Source organism: Chlamydotis macqueenii, chromosome 5 (assembly GCF_036417535.1).
Source record: "Chlamydotis macqueenii isolate bChlMac1 chromosome 5, bChlMac1.mat, whole genome shotgun sequence".
NCBI classification, from domain to species: domain Eukaryota; kingdom Metazoa; phylum Chordata; class Aves; order Otidiformes; family Otididae; genus Chlamydotis; species Chlamydotis macqueenii.
In genome coordinates, this window is record NC_141560.1 from 8,008,330 (window position 1) to 8,024,349 (window position 16,020).

General features: G+C 43.9%; 1 protein-coding gene across 1 annotated transcript in view; it reads left to right on the forward strand.

Moving 5' to 3' along the window:
• LOC147600470 (nesprin-2-like) overlaps nt 1-16,020 on the forward strand; it is a 179,840-nt gene that overhangs the window by 117,766 nt on the left and 46,054 nt on the right. Inside the window, 12 exon segments of the mRNA XM_086750184.1 lie at nt 815-988; nt 1,575-1,706; nt 3,329-3,525; nt 3,642-3,774; nt 5,845-6,027; nt 6,477-6,623; nt 7,421-7,597; nt 9,374-9,529; nt 10,439-10,588; nt 12,709-12,879; nt 14,703-14,836; nt 15,424-15,628. Of these exon segments, the coding sequence (XP_086606310.1) occupies nt 815-988; nt 1,575-1,706; nt 3,329-3,525; nt 3,642-3,774; nt 5,845-6,027; nt 6,477-6,623; nt 7,421-7,597; nt 9,374-9,529; nt 10,439-10,588; nt 12,709-12,879; nt 14,703-14,836; nt 15,424-15,628 (1,959 nt within the window).

The window sequence follows — 16,020 nt, forward strand, 5'->3', positions numbered from 1 at the left end:
GATTGAAGAGTGTGATCTTAAACTCTTAAAGCCTTTTTTGTAGGGGGAGGTGTCAATTGAGATTCAGACGTTCCCCAAGAGCTCAGTTGAACCATAATTAAATCAAATTGTTACCTTATAGCTATCTCAAAGGATTATTGTGCCCTACCTACTACCTGCTTGGAGTTACCTCCCATCCAGGTAGAAGTGGATAATATCTGTCTGTTGATAACTACCTAACACTAAACCATGAAATTATTTATAGTTAAAATCTTCCTTCCATCATCTTCCTACAGCATCTTGGTATTTCATATGAACTGAAGGTATACAGGTAGATCTTTTTCTTTAGAAATGAAAAAATGAAAATCGTGTATGCAACTCATCTGCACCAGGTGAGGTCTAAACTCAACATTAGGAAGTATTTCTTTACTGGGAGGGTAGTCAAGCACTGGAACAGGCTTCCTAGAGAGGTGGTCGATCCTCCAAGCCTGTCGGTGTTTAAGTGGCATTTGGACAATGTCCTTAATAACATGCTTGAACTTTTGGTCAGCCTTGAAGTAGTCGGACAGTTGGACTAGGTGATCGTTCTAGGTGCCTTCCAAGTGAAACTATTTTATTCTGTTTTATTTGATTACTGATTCTTGACTAACTGTAAAATGATCAGTAACTGTCCATCTTGGGGTGATGCAGAATTTGGGTAGGAGGCTCCTGACTCCAGCTATGAGAGACCCTGAAACTGGCCGCTCCTCTCAGCGACTCTTCTCGGTCTTCTCCATATTCCTGCTGTGGGTGTGTGATCTCTCTTAAAGAGCAAGCTTTAACTTGTTTTTTTCAGGACTTTTTCCACAACCTCATGACGCGCATGGCTTTCATGCAAACGTTTTCCAAGAAAGTAACTCCCTCCATCCTACAAAAGAGAGAGGAATTCTGGAGAGAGCTGGTGAATGAAGTCAAGTTGCTGGAGCAGAAGGCCTGCCAGTGTGGTATACACTTAGAGACCCTGTTAAAGGTAACAAGTCAAAAGAAACCCAGAGTAAAAGCTGGAGGGAAGGAGAATTGCGTCTAGGGGAACCTTTTCTGCACCACTGATTCTTTGGCTAGTAGTTGTCCTTTCCTATCTCCATAGGACGGCAACAATCTATTCCTTGTTCTCTGTGTGTCAGTAAACTGGCTTTTTCCTTGAAAACCTCTGGAAGTGGACTTTTCAACCCGTTACTCTGACATGGGTGGGACTTCATGACTTCTTGCAGTAATTTTTGAGTGCCTGGACTGAAAGGAGAGGCCTATAAGGCTCAAAAATACCAGCACCACTTTAAAATAAAACCTAAATATTTATCTTAAAACACCCTTAGAGAATAAAAAATGAACTATACCATTTTAATATAAGAAATCTCAAAGATATTCAAGAATTACTTAATTCGTCTGTGGTGAAATCATGACTCACTTCAATATTTCCATATTATTCACCTGTTTTGTTGTTCCGTTCCGTTAAAGCAAGATCTGCTGTGCTAGAACAGGCACTAAGGCCTCAGTCTGATGTAGCAAAAATGCAGAGATAGATGTGTGCGATGTTAATGATGCAGCATATCTTTTAGGAATGGATGGAATTTGATGATGGAAGTCTGGCTTTCAGTAAGGAGTTAGAGGCACTTACCTCTATGTTGCCTTCTGTGAATTTGGTTGAAGAAACAGAAGAAAGATTAATGGAAAGGATTGCGCTTCTACAGGTATTTACGTGTCTGTCTCTCTTTTTCTTTGTGGATCTGTAGAGTGGGCAATAAGGTTAGTTAGAACATGAGCAGAAGCTAGCCTGCAGGACACTGTTTTCTTTCTGTCCTTATCTGTGCGCGGATGCCTGCTGAAAACTTCCATGTTACATTTAAAAGTAGCAGGGGTGGGGGGGCTCCTAATTTCAGCCTGGGCCTACGAGTTCATCTAAGTGGGAGTAATGACTGTAGCTACGTTAGAACTTGATCTTCAAATGCAGATATTTGGGTGAAGGTAAACCTTCTACAGGTTTTCCAGCTCCTTCTAAAATCCTGAGAATTCAACATGAGATGGCCTGATTTCTGTCTGGCCGAAGAGAACAAAATTATTTTTGTATAGAATGACAAATAGGCTCCTGGTTTCTTCCCAGCTTCACCTCTGCTGGGAGAGGTGAAGCTTTGTTTAGAAAACCAAGTCCAGCTGAAAGCATTTTTTTGTGTTTTAAACACATATAAATGTAAGGACATAAAAGTAGCCTTTATGGTTGTTTGATAAAATTAAGAGGAAGTAGTGTTTAATAAACTTAGTTATGTATCCTCAGAGAGTGCTCTGCATTCCTCACAGGGTTGACCTTTCTCCGGGAACCGACTCTATTAGAAATTTTGAAATGACTGAGTTATTGGGTCTACATTGAGTCCAGTTTAATATTTAGATTCATAGACTATAAAGGCAAAAAGGACTACTGTGATTTAACGTAGGTGACTGCATGAAAGAGATCATTGGACATTCCCATAAAATTCTGAGCTACAGTAAAGCTTTTGAAATAAATCAACAGTAGATCTATAGAGTCACAGTGGCCCTCTGGTGCTTTTGGTGCCTGTCGCACTGAGACAGGAAACATGCACTGTTTCCATAGCCATTGACTGTGAAGTTGCCAAGTTTCCTTAGTTTTTTTTAAGTTCTTAACTAGCTCTTTGCCCTTAAGTCTTTATTTGTGTTTAAAGACATTAGAAACAAAGTAGTAAAACAAAGTAGTAAGGCTTTAGAAGGTGTCCCAGCACTGGAGCTTCACAGTTTCAAGGACAGAGCAGAATAAAATTTTCTGGGGCTTAATTCCTGTGCGAGAAATATCCCTGTTAATAATAAAAATTGTACAAGCCCCTTCTGCCTGGAGAGAAGTGAGATACTGGCACATCGCAAAATTACTCCATTCTACCTTCACCCTGGGACTGATCTGCTTCCTGGGATGTTTGGTTTTTTTTTTTTCCTGGTTTTCCCTTTTGTCATTTTGAACTTCCAGTGAAGGTAAAACGATGCTTTGTTTTTATTTATCTTCATGAGGGTGGTGGAACACTGGCACAGGTTGCCCAGAGAGGTGGTGGATGCCCCATCCCTGGAAACATTCAAGGCCAGGTTGGATGAGGCTCTGACCAGCCTGATCTGGTTGGAGATGTCCCTGCTCCTCACAGCGGGGGTTTGACTAGATGGTCTTTAAAGGTCCTTCTAACCCTAACGGTTCTGTGATTCTACATGACAGAGGAAACATGAGATTAAGATGTTAGAACAAATGATACATGTTTTGCTAGCTGTGTTTTCAGTTTTTAAAATCTTCTTATTTTGCAAACTTGCCGTTTTCTGATAGAAAATCAAAAGCAGTGTTGATGAAAAGCATGCCAGGCTGTACCAGATGGTGAAAGAAGGGAAGAAATTGCTGACCGCTGTGAACTGTCCGGAAATAAGAAGTCAGATTATGAAAATGGAAGAGCAGTGGTTGTCCTTAACCAAAAAAGTTGACCATGAACTACACCAACTTCAAACATTACTCAAACTTTTGATCAGGTGGGTGTACATAGCCCATGTCTCCTCACAGAGAGGAGGGCAACTTGGAGGGTGAGAAATGTATCCTAGACTCAGCTAGGAGATGCATGTTTGTGTGATTTGTTTTATCTTTGTAGCTACAGCAGAGACTCAGAGCAATTAATGAAATGGCTGGATTCTGCTCAGCAGAGAATGAATTTTTGGAAGGAGCAGTCTCTCAATGTGTCACAAGATCTTCCCACCATCAGGGATAACATCAACAGCTTGTTTGTAAGTCATTTCTCCTGCCAGGTTTAGATAAGACATTGTGGCTTTCAGTGAAAGTTACCCTTTTGGGTGTGTTTTGTCTTTGCCATGACCCAGAAACTGCCCCCGTAACATAGCACTGAATGGCTGTGTGCTCCAAAGCCACCCCATGATCTGTATGGGGAACCAAGAGGATGGGAAGCCACCAAAGACCTTCCTTCAGATTGCCAGGCCAGCCAGATTGCGTAAATCAGAACGGAATCGTCTTGTAATGAGCTCCCAAGTGCAACACATAACAGCCCGGTCAGGATCTCTCAGGCACTACAGCTTAATAGCACGGTTTCTGTCTTGCTCCTGATGCCAAATACCAGATACAGCAGTTCAGCCAAGCTGGGCCACTTACCACCTGAACCTGAACTGTGGGCTCAGGGAGCAGGAGTGAAGACAGTGGGGCTATGAAGATGGTGAGCCAAAGTCAGGGGAGGGAAACATGCTGAATTGCATTTCATGTCTTTGCCTGCCCCTCGGTGCTGTGCTCCCCTTGTGTGATTAGCCAGGAGGTTCAGCCCCCAGCCTGACAGAGGGAGTCTTGCACAGTGGGAAAGCAAAGCATCGTGAAGGCTGGACTGGTAGGTGTGAGCTGGCCAGAGGCTCAAGGACTGGGATTACTCCCTGGACCACTGCGTAAAGTGGGGATGGGAATATTCCCAATCCCTGTGGAGCAAAAGGTGGTTGTCGTAGTTCAGCCCCGATCGGGACCAGACTACGCAGTCTCTCTCTCACTCCCCCCACCCTCCGAGAGAACAGGGAGAGAGAATGTAAGAAAAAAGGCTCCAGGTTTGAGATAAGGACAGGGAGAAATCCTTAAAGTTACCGTCACGGGCAAAACCAGACTCAACTTGAGAAAACTATTCATTTATTACTAAAAACAGCAGGATAATGAGACAGAGAACAAGATAAACCTCCTCCCCACCCCTCCCTCTTCCCGAGCTTAACATTATCTCTACCACCTTCCCCTCCCGAGTGGCACAGGGGGGAAGAAGGAATGGGGGTTGCGGTCAGTTCATCACGTGTTGTTTTACGCTGCCGCATCATCGTTGGGGAAGAACTCCTCACATTCCTCCCCTGCTCCATCGTGGGGTCCCACCCATACGCCACAGTCCTTCGTGGAACTGCTCTGGCGTGGGTCATCTCTTCCACAGAGTGCAGTCTCTCCAGAATGGCTGTCCCAGCGGGCCCTCCACGGGCCACAGCCACCTTCAGGCATCCACCTCCCCCGGTGTGGGGTCCTTCACAGGCTCCAGGTGGATCTCTGCCCCTCCGTGGACCTCCATGGGCTGCAGGGGGACAACCTGCTCCACCATGGTCTTCACCACAGGCTGCAGGGGAATCTTGGCCAGGAGCCGCATCACTCCTCCCTCTCCTTCTTCACTGACCTTGGCGTCTGCAGCCGTTCCTCTCACAAGAAAAGTTCTTCACAACAGGCTAGCAGATGCCTCTCAGAATCTCTTCACATCATCCATGTCATCTCCTCTCCACTTCTTGCAGCCAGGCCGGGCTGAGTTGGACCCAGTCAGCCGCCTGGCGAGAGGCCAGAGGGTGAGGCCTGCAAGGCCCATGAGGCCTGCGCCTCCCCCTCCCCCCGCCTCTGTCCCCGCTCAGCTTCTTCACATCTTCTCTTTTTTTTTTTTTTCTGTTTTCTCCTTCTTAAATATGTTATCGCAGAGGCGTTATCACAGAACATTCTGCTACCAATCGGCTCGGCCTTGGCCAGCAGCAGGTCCACCCTAGGCCCGGCCGAGTCCACTGAACAAAGGGGAGCAACTTCTAGCAGTTTCCTACAGAAGCTGCCACCTTAGGCCCCTCCCTCACTAAACAAAACCACAACAGTGGTATTGAGCATTGTACCAACTTGGGCAGAAAAAGGCCTTACCTGCTGTCAGAACTTGTTGAGTTTAGGTTTTCTGAACTTTAACAAACTTGTTGAAGTCTGTTTGTTGAGGCAGTTCATCCTGTGACTGAAAATCTGGTTTGTCTTCTTTCTTTTAATAGATAGATATTTACCCTCTGTTAAATTTCTCCCATGCACCTCAGGCATTCTCTAAGGAAGTTGATGAAAAATCTTCCCTGAAGTCATCTGTGGTGAGGACCGCCAACCAGCTCTTTCACGTGAAGCAAGCTGATACTGCAGCACTGAGGTCATCTCTGGCAAAGTTTGAGCAAAAGTGGGGAGAACTGATTGTACAGCTCCCAGCCATCCAGGAAAAGCTTCACCAGGTGAGAGAAACTGTGCTGCCATCTCTCAGTTCAAGCTAAATAATTACTTTAAAATGATGCTGCTGGAATACGGTTGGCTGCTCCATAAGGCCCCCAAAGCACCTCTTTCCTCATTAGCTGTCTGTCTTGCTTTCAGAATATCCTCAATATTGTACTGCAGTTTAATGATTGCAGTGTTCTTCCTGGGCTGTTTTGCACTTATCTATCATCTTTACAGTTTTATATGAAAGCCTGATACAATTAGAAAGAATTTTATTTCAAATTTCTGAATTCTCAAACTTTTCCTAGTTTAAGTCATGGGCCTCTCTGGTGCACAGGGTTCACGTTCAAGTTCCCACACAGATAATTGCAATTATAGTGCCTGAGCCTTTCTAAAATTACAGATGTCATCTTCCTTGATATTTCTAACAAGCAGAGTGTAAAGGATTCATTATATGCTTTACCCCCAGCTTCAGATGGAAAAACTTTCATCACGGGAAGCTATTGCTGAACTAATGACCTGGCTGGACCATGTGGAGCAACAGCAGGGACATGAGGAGCCAATAAATTCCCAACGTAGTGCTGCCCAAGTCAGAAGCCTCCTTCAGAAGTACAAGGTAAATGGGAAGCTGTAAGTCCAGGCCTTCTGCAAGGTGCTTGGTTGTAAGAAGGACAGAGAGAGCCTACAGGCACTGTCATATCCTTCCCCTGACTCTTGGGAGGCTTCCTCAAACAGTCTCAGAGGTGCATTAACATCTTCCTTGATAAAAACCTTTTGCTTCCATGCCATACAAAACACTGCCTGCCCTGCAATACCGCTACTGCCTGCTGTGCTATAATCTCCTTTTCCTCATGCTGTCCCATCTATCTCACTTGTTCGCTCTCTCTTACATTTAGATTATAAAATGTGTTGAGCAGGAAAGCTTTGCTTCCTTAGGAGGACAGACTCTGTGTTTCTGCTGTGTTTTAGTCTGCCTTTTCAACAAGGAATACTTTATAATTTTAGAGCTCCATAGCCAGGATCCATTTAACTAGAGAACAAGGTTTTTGAGTATTATAGTTCATAAAGGGACAAACTGCTAGGAAAGAGGGACAAGATAAACATCTCTGCAGAGAGGCTGCAGCCAGACGCTTTGCTAAACCACCGATGGCAGAGGCTGATTACCCCAGGGAGGATTCAAGCCATGCTTGCACCTCCATAAATGCCAGGGAGCCCAACCTCAGGGCACAAATCAATTATCAATTGATAATTGTTCCTACAGAAAGGTCTCTTTCCAAAAAGTGTTTTAGGCCCTGGTTCAGAATAAGCCGTGAATGTCTCATAACTATGCCTGCAAGCATCATTGGAACTGATCAGACTAAAACTGCAAAACTAATTGTTTTATGCTTTTTTTCTTTTTTTTCCTCCTTCCAGGAATATATGATGGAAATGAACTTTAAACAGTGGATAGTAGATTTTGTTAACCAGTCCCTCTTGCAGATGAGCACTTGTGATGTGGAAAGCAAGCGGTATGAAAGGACAGAATTTGCCGAGTGTCTTGGAGAGATGAACCTGCGGTGGCACAGGCTGCAGGCGTCTCTGAACAGAAAGGTTTGACTGGTTTTGTCTCTCAGCTCTGATCTGCCTGTGCCAGTGCTCTGTAGTTTGCAATCAGCCTTTCTCCCTGAGTCTGAAAACACCATTGAACGCAGTGAGACTCCCTGTGCTCTCTGCTGTCTGTCCATCCTGCTGTCTCAGGGGCAGCCTATGGAGTGATCTCGTAGCACATCAGCGGTCATGTGGTGGGCAGGCAACCAAACCTCAACAAAGTCTGGGAGTGTAAACTCTCCTGTAACTTGCAGGGAAGGAAAATAGGCAAAATTTGTTCTTCATGACAGGCTGGGACTTACCCTAGCTGACTGTATTAGGTGGAAAAAATAAGATTCCTCATGTGAAGAAAATACAGCCAGTGACATGTCAATAGAGAAGACCTATACTGAGAAAACTATGACAAAGGAAGAATTTAGGGTAGTGTCTGCAGGGGACCCTGTTAGTTACATCTGTTGAAGCTTTTGGGTGCTGTGAAAGTTGAGGCATTTAAAACTTAATGGGAGAAAACACTGGATGGTTTGTGGAAAGGAGAGGTGCTACACTGCTTGGTGCAAACAGCCAGGCCCTGCTCAGCAAACACAGCACCAAAAACTTAAACAACCCCTCTACATGCCGTATGATGGGAATGAGAAATAGGGATATATTAAGCTACCACTCATTTTCCTGTTGTAGCAGTTGGAGTTGCCAAAAAAGTAATTATTAAGTAGGTAGTGTTGACAGCCACATTCACATGGGGACTTATGACCCTGCTGGAAAAGGGACAGCAGGGATCTGTTCCCAGCCCTGCTACAGCCCTCCTGGGTCACTGGAAATGGGTTACTCTGTGTCTGTGTCCTCTTCCTGCAGTAACGAAATGCACTTTCCGAGTGGAGTGCTTTGAAGATGATAGGCAAATTCTACGTGTAGACTAACTGTACCAGCACATCTTCTGTGTTTCTTTGTAGAAAACCTGTTTCAGGCAGTGCCTCAGAATTACTTTAGTGAGGCTAGAAATAATCCATGCATCCAGAATTATATGCTGGAGCTCGTGTGCCCCAGTGCCCAGAAAAGCTAGTGTGACTTATGCAATATAGAAAAGACCAGGAGAAGGTTAGCATCCCAAAATGGAAACATGAGGCTGCTGGAACAAATCCCTCTACCAGCACGTTCCTCTTTCATCTCTGTTTCTCTCTCAAACTTCGAGGGCTTTGGGAGAAGCTGCCCTCCCTGAATCCAGATACAAAGACTGCTGATCAAACAGAAAATTCCCAAATTTTCTGACTCAGAAAGTCTTCCAGAAACATTTTCAAGTCAAAAATTCAGTTCCTGCACAATTGAAAATTCCCATGATGAAATTTCAGTTTTGTTGGGGAGAAAAACATTACCTCCCCTAACCATTTTCAAGAAACTGCATTCTAAGATTTAATGGATCCTCAGGGCCAAAATGGAAGATATGAGACTTGAGGTCCCTTGCCCATGAGTAACTTTGGTGGTGGGTTTTAGGGAGACTGAGGTTTTCAGGCTCCATATGAATGTGCCCATGTAGCCCAGGGTTCCCCAGCTTTTCGGGTCCGCAGGTTGCCAGATGCAGAACCCACGCTGCCTTGTTTCCTTCCCAGGGAAAAGGTCAGATCCTAAAGAGCCAGTAAAACCTTTTAGCTTTTCCTTTCAAAATATTTTCTATAAATAGTATTTTCAGTGCAAATATTGTTATCTCAGATTTTGTAATGGAAGGAGGAGCCCTGCTTCTGCCCACCTCTAGGTTTCAGTAAGTTAAAATAGTTCTGTAACTTTCAGATGCAGGAGCTGGAACATGTTTTGGAGGATATTACTGAAAACGAGAACAAAGCACAGACTCTACGCAACTGGCTGGAAATTCAGAGTGGTCGACTGAGATCTTTACAAACCCCAGCAAGTTTGATCTCTGCTCAGAACACATTAGATGATTGCAAGGTAAAGCATTATATATGTGATATAATGGTAAAAAAAAAAACCATAACATATTTAGCACTTTGCTGAATTCAGACTAAAGAACTGCGCAGATTTTAACAGAAAAAAAAATATAAAGAAAATTGCCATTGCTCAATAAAATGAGGTCCAAATTTGAAAATGTTTTGGGGACAGTAAGTGGGGAGAAAAAAGGTCATGGCTTTAAGCATTGTGTCATAGGAAAATGTTACAGCCCATTGTGTGTATGGATATTTACTCATGTTGTGAAGAGCTTGTCGCTGAGCTTTCCCCAGCACATCAAGACTAGCTTATAGTCCTGCTGATTGTGTTAGGGGGGAAGTTATTCTCCCAGGCATCTCCACTGATTTCAGCGGGATTTCTCCTATGGGAGAAAGCCTCTGACTAAAAGGACAAACTGAAAATAACTTCCTAGAAGTTTTTAGGATATTAGGGACTTCCAGATTACAAAATCAGTTCCTATCTTGGTCTGCTGGAGCAGAGGAGGACCTGAATGCTAACTTGCCCAAGGAAAAGTTTACCTGCACTAATAGAAGGACTTTTACATCTGGAGAGGTACAAAGAGGCCTGTATGGCTGCTGAGGAATTAGCTCCCTACGATTTCCTTCCCAAGCATGATGTCCAGAAATGACACTGACATTAAATGGACTGATGCTAGCTCTACCTGCAGGAGACCGTCTAAAGCAGCCACTGTCGGTCTGAACGGCTGTAAAGCAGTTGTTCTGTATCAGAGTTGAAATAGTGGTGGTGTTGCATGGCTGAAGAATTACACAGAATTGGTTTTAAAGAAGGAATGTTTATCTAAGCTCCTCACACAGAAGAATTTTTTTTCCTATGGTCTCATTAAAAGATCTTTATCTTCCCTTTTTTGTTGTTGTTGTTTTGTTCATTTAGGAGCTAGAAAACCAACTCATAACTAAATCCAAAACTCTTGATGAGCTCAAACAGAGTTTGGCTTTGAATGGCCGTGCAGAACAAACCCCAGAAACTCTGTCTCTCAGGAGAGCTGAGCTGTGTGAAATGATGGACAGCATTGTAAGCCAGGTAAAAGCTTTGTTTGCCTTCAGATTTCCTCCAATGTATATTCTTATCACTAGTGTCATTAATCTGCTTCATGAGATGGCAGGAGCTGGTACAAAAAATTATGCAAATTATTGCTCACACTTAAACCTTCCTAAGATCTTCCTTTGAAGTCTGTACCATAGTATAAATTAATGTATGTCCAAGGTTGAGAGAGAAGAAGAAGTCTGATCTCAAAGTATTTTGAATACAGGAGGAGGAGGAACAGACTCCCATCTGCAGTTTAAGAAAATAAGGAAATAGCACTGCTATTTTTCTGTCAAGTGGAAAGTGGAAACCTTAAGCACTCTTACTCGATCTGCCTCTCTTTCACACCCTGGTCTTTCTCCCCTGTAGTACGCTGGTGGAAGCTGCCTCTACTGCTGCCCCACTCTGACTGTAGCTTCTCCATCTCCCAATTACTCTTTCCTCCACACGCTCGGATGGCTTTTGCTGTCTTCAAATCCAATGGAGTTTCCAGTTGCTTCAGGGAGAGTCTGGCAGATTGGTTTCCCATGCAAATTTACTCCCCAGCAGTTTGCATTTAGAGTTAAATTATCTTTGTACTTGGAACTGATCTTTTTTATCTAGATGTAATTGATAAATGCAGAAGATAAAATAATAAATACGTTAATGGATTTAAATTTGTGATAATAAATAACCATGTCCTGTAAAGGATGACATGTGATGCAGTGATTGTGTTTGTAGTTAAGATTCCCTTACACTTTCTATTATAACTGCTTTGCTTTTGTTCCTCAAATGTAGGGTCACATTAATTTGAGTATTTTTAGGACTTAAATATCAAACTTACAAACTGCAGAATGTTCTTACAGCCTAGCTGTCTGCATGTGCAATGAAACACCAAGTGCAGCTTTCTTCCCATGGGTGACTGCTCTCAGCAGAGCCAGGCTGTGATTTCAAATACCGGTCTGAGGAGATGTGGTACCTCGATTGTATTGTCTGTAGGTTGATCTCAAGATTGTGAGTCTGTGGCCCAGAGAGATTTAATGAGCACCATGTCTTTCCATCTTCCTTGTGCGGCAGTAATTTAGCTGCAGGCTACAAAAAGCAATTTGAGATTCCTCCCACCTATCCCATGATTCAAATGAGAATAGGAATGATTAATCCATTTACTCCTGCGTGCCTGGAACTAGGATACAATGATCCGTGCAGTCTATTTAGCACGCACTACGGTGTAGAAAAGTCTTCATCTTCCATTGTGTGGATGCATAGTCAGAACTGAAATTTGGCTTCTGGCTTTGCCAGGGCTCATCGAGAGATACTGGTTTGCTTGCCTGGTTTGCTTGCTTTTCTCAAAGCATCTGGTACTGGCATGACTCAACACAGATATTGAACTAGAGGAATGTTTTGTCTAACCCAGGACATGCCTTACATACTCACCTGATACAGAAAGATAAAAATGACAAATCACACTGAAGGACTGTGTTTGCAGTGTCTAGGAGTATGTGGCAAATGGAAACATGCTTGCCCCCATGTAGATTAAACGACTGTAATGATGAAAGAGACACAGAACACAAAGAGGATATCCATAATGTTATTTTATATAAGAATTCTGAAGTTCCTAGGCTGAGATTCAGGTGGGCCTGCATTATTAGAGCACAATGGCATAAGAGGGATGATAGCTCTCCAGAGATTGTAGTAGCGTCTTCTTCCGTACAAAACAATTTCTGTTCACATTTTCATGAAAAGGAAACTTGATCTCTGGATCAAGCTATCTACTTCCTGAGAAGATTAAGGCTCTCAGCTTCCTCTCACTTCAGGTTGATTTTGGCAGGAAGGAATAAGCAGTTCGTTATTTCAGTACTTTTTACTTTTGGGGTCATTCTGGAGTTGTGGCTGACAGAATAGTGCTACTTTGAACTCTGGTTAAATTTTTATTTCCAGCAAATTCTCATACTTCACTCTAAACACTGTTTACTGCTTGGTTTGAAGCCTGCACAGTTCCCTACCAAGTAGGAGAATACTCCAACTTGTGAAATTCTTGTGGATTGTCATGGAGTGAACATAGATTTTTAAGTCAATTTAAAGGTGATTTATAGGTCAGGACTACCCAAGAAACAGTAACAGAAGTGATTTATTTGCAGGTTGCACAGTTAAAGACCTCAATGCAGTCAGTAACGGAGCAGTGGAGAGTATATGACGAAGTTTACGCAGAAGTCAGCCTGATGACTACAAGATATTTGTACTGCATAGAGCAATGCAAATCTTCTGTGGTCTCACTGGAAGCTTTGAAAAACCAAGTCAAAACTCTCCAGGTAAATCTACTGAAGTTGTCTTATTTCTGTACTTCCTTCTATGCCTTTAATCCAACAAACAAGCTCCACTGAAAAAAGACAGAAAAAATTATCTTAGCAACTTCCTCTTTATTACAGTGCCATTGAAGTCAGTGGGATTTTTTTTTTTTTCTTTTACTTCCAGAGGCACTGGAACTATTTTTAGACTTCCTACTTTATTTAGCATGTAAGTGCAGCTTTGGTGCAGTTTAGGCAGCAAGGTTCAAGAGAGACATACAGGTCAGGTGCTACCACATCTGCCTTGCTGTGGGCTGGCAGAGCCTCTGTTTTGGATTGCAAAGATCCCTTGACGTTTCACTCTTCTGCACGTGCTGGAGGCCATCCCTGTATGAAGCACCTGGTCCTCGTGCTCCCTTGCACCACAGAGTCCAGAGTCCACCACCATCCCTCATGCTAATGTCAACTCAGTCCATGTCTAATCCACATGGACAGCAGGAAATCTGGCTGAAAATACAGCTGGCAAAAGGAAACCTAATGCCATCGCTGTGTGTGTTTGCCTAAAGGTTTCTCACCATTCCGGTGAAAGATGTTGGTTCTCAGCTCATTGGCTGAAAGGAACTTTGCCCCTTCGCTTGCGGTTCCCAGGGAAATGCCCTGCCGTAAGGCTGTGGTGTAACCTGGAAGGAGATGCCTGTTCATTGCTGCTGGAACTCAGAAAGGGACCTAGGAGAAAATTGGTGAAGGGACCATGTCTAGATCTGGGATCTGAACGCTCTGTTTGGGGTACTGTGTCCCAGCCACTGTGCCAGTGACCACGGACACATTTTGCATTAAAGCATCTTTCCACATTTACACAGCACTGGAGTCAAGGTCCCGGACCCAGGATTCCCCTTCCCAAAAGCTGTGGCTTGGGTTGGGTGGCTGCAGCAGCCCTGGGTCAGAGCAGGGGTATCCCTGAGCCTGGCGTTTCCGATTCCTCCAGCGCAAAGTCAGCTGTTCAGTCACTCTCCAGAGAGCTGGAGTTCCCTGCGCAGCCTCTGAATGAGGCTGGGCATAAACGCCAGGCGTAAGTGCTCTGGATCGTCCTGCTGCGCTGCTTGGCTATTACAGAGCCTAAGTGGGGCATCCAGAGTAGGCAGTCAGGCTGGCCCGGGCTCTGAACGTTTTACAGATGCGGCTAAAATCCCCTTACTTGGCTTTAAACAAGTGTCAAAGGCAGTGTAAACACTCCCTGTTTCAGTGTAAATAAGGCCTGGTTTGGCTTATTGTCAAGTTATATCAGAAGCGGTGCAGACTGAACTGAGGCTGTGAATCCCGGGTACGTGTCTGTCAGCAGTAAAGCCTGCATAAGCGCTTTCCATCCCCACCTGGGGACACATAATAAATGGGAGGAACTGGGGACCTCCTTCCTTCCTTCCTTCCGTCACCCTCTTTATTTTTAATCTGGATACGATCCACAGCAGGGTTCTGCAATTGCCTATATCAGGAGGGGGAACACACAGCCAGGGACAGGAGTGGTCAAGCCAACTTTACTGCCAGTAGACGTTTCCCTCAAACAGTGGCTTAAAATAAAAACATTTTTGGTTTCTAGTGAATTAATTTAGTTAGTTAATTTAGTTAATTGATTAGTTAATTTAATCAGTTCAAGGCTGATTTTTTAACTTGGACCATTTCACCTCTTTTAGCTTCCTAATTTTTAGGATCAGGTGTTACATTTTTCACAAACATTTTAATCTGTGCTGCAAACGTATGGCGTTATTGCTACCCTGTCCCTACCAATCTATAGAGGAAGCTGTACTTAGGTCCTTCATCTCCACAACTAATGGCAATAATCCATTTTGCAGTCTCTTCAAGATGAATCAGAGAACAGTGAAGAAAGTTTGGCCAAGCTCCAGGCTGCTGCCAGTAACCTGAAGAAGAACTGCTCCCCCTCCTTTGCAGAGATTATTGAACAGAAGTGCACGGAGGCACACACTAGGTAAGCTTGCAGAAAAAAGAGCTCCAGTTACTGGTATTTAAAAAAAAAAAAAAGTCACTAAGGCAGGACTTGAATGTCTGTCAGATTTTTAAATGTATATGAATGTGACTCACCTGACTGAGGGTACCTGTGTGAGGAGTAGCTGATGCTGCCTTTTTTGCGATGAATCACAGAGCACAAAATGGTGCTACGTCAGCGGGCTTTCAGTAACACGGCTCTGAACGCAAAGAAACTCCCACAGGAATCCTACACCAAATCATAGAATAATAGAATGGTTTGGGTTGGAGGGGACCTTTAAAGGCCAGCTAGTCCAGCCCCCTGCAAGGAGCAGGGACGTCTCCAACCAGATCAGGTTGCTCAGAGCCCAGTCCAACCTGCCCTTGAATGCTTCCAGGGATGGGGCATCCACCACCTCTCTGGGCAACCTGTGCCAGTGCTTCGCCACTCTCATGATAAATTTTTTTTTCCTTATGCCCAGTCTGAATCTACCTCCCTCTATTTTAAAACCATTACTCCTTGTCCTATCACATCGTATTGTGGAGGAGAATCTACTAGGAAAATGCTCTTATCCTTTGATATGTTGGCAGGTGGAACTCAGTAAATGAAGACATCACAGATCAACTGCGGGCAGCGCAAGCGACCCTGCAGCTTTGGGAGCCCTTCCACACTTCATGCACTGAAGCAGCAGCCAAGTTACAACAGCACCAAGAGCAGTGCGCTCAGCTCTTGGATGCTCACGTGCCCGAGGATAACGTGGTAGAAACCCTGATGCAGAGGATACAGGATATAAAGGTACATGAGTGTGTTTCTGCTGCCTGGTACAAACCAGGATTTATTTTTGAGAAACAAACCAAAAGAACACCTTTGTCCTCTCTCCTTCCCCAAATCCAGCCAGTGGAAAACATAAAATCTGTGGTTTTTTTCTATTAACAGACACCTTTGTATCACGTTTAAATACTTTGACCAGATCCTGAGACCAAACCAAACCAGAGTTAGCACGGGATGAGAAGAGAGCAGAAGGGAGCATAAAGGCTGTATAAAGGCTCAGGCCTGTATTGGAAGGAATCATTAAACCAGAAATTATTTCCTTCATGGGAAAATCTTGGTAGGAGAGAGAATATCTACTAGAACAACAGATGGGGAAAAAAATACCAGTTTTCCAGAACACAGGAACATCTTGAGGT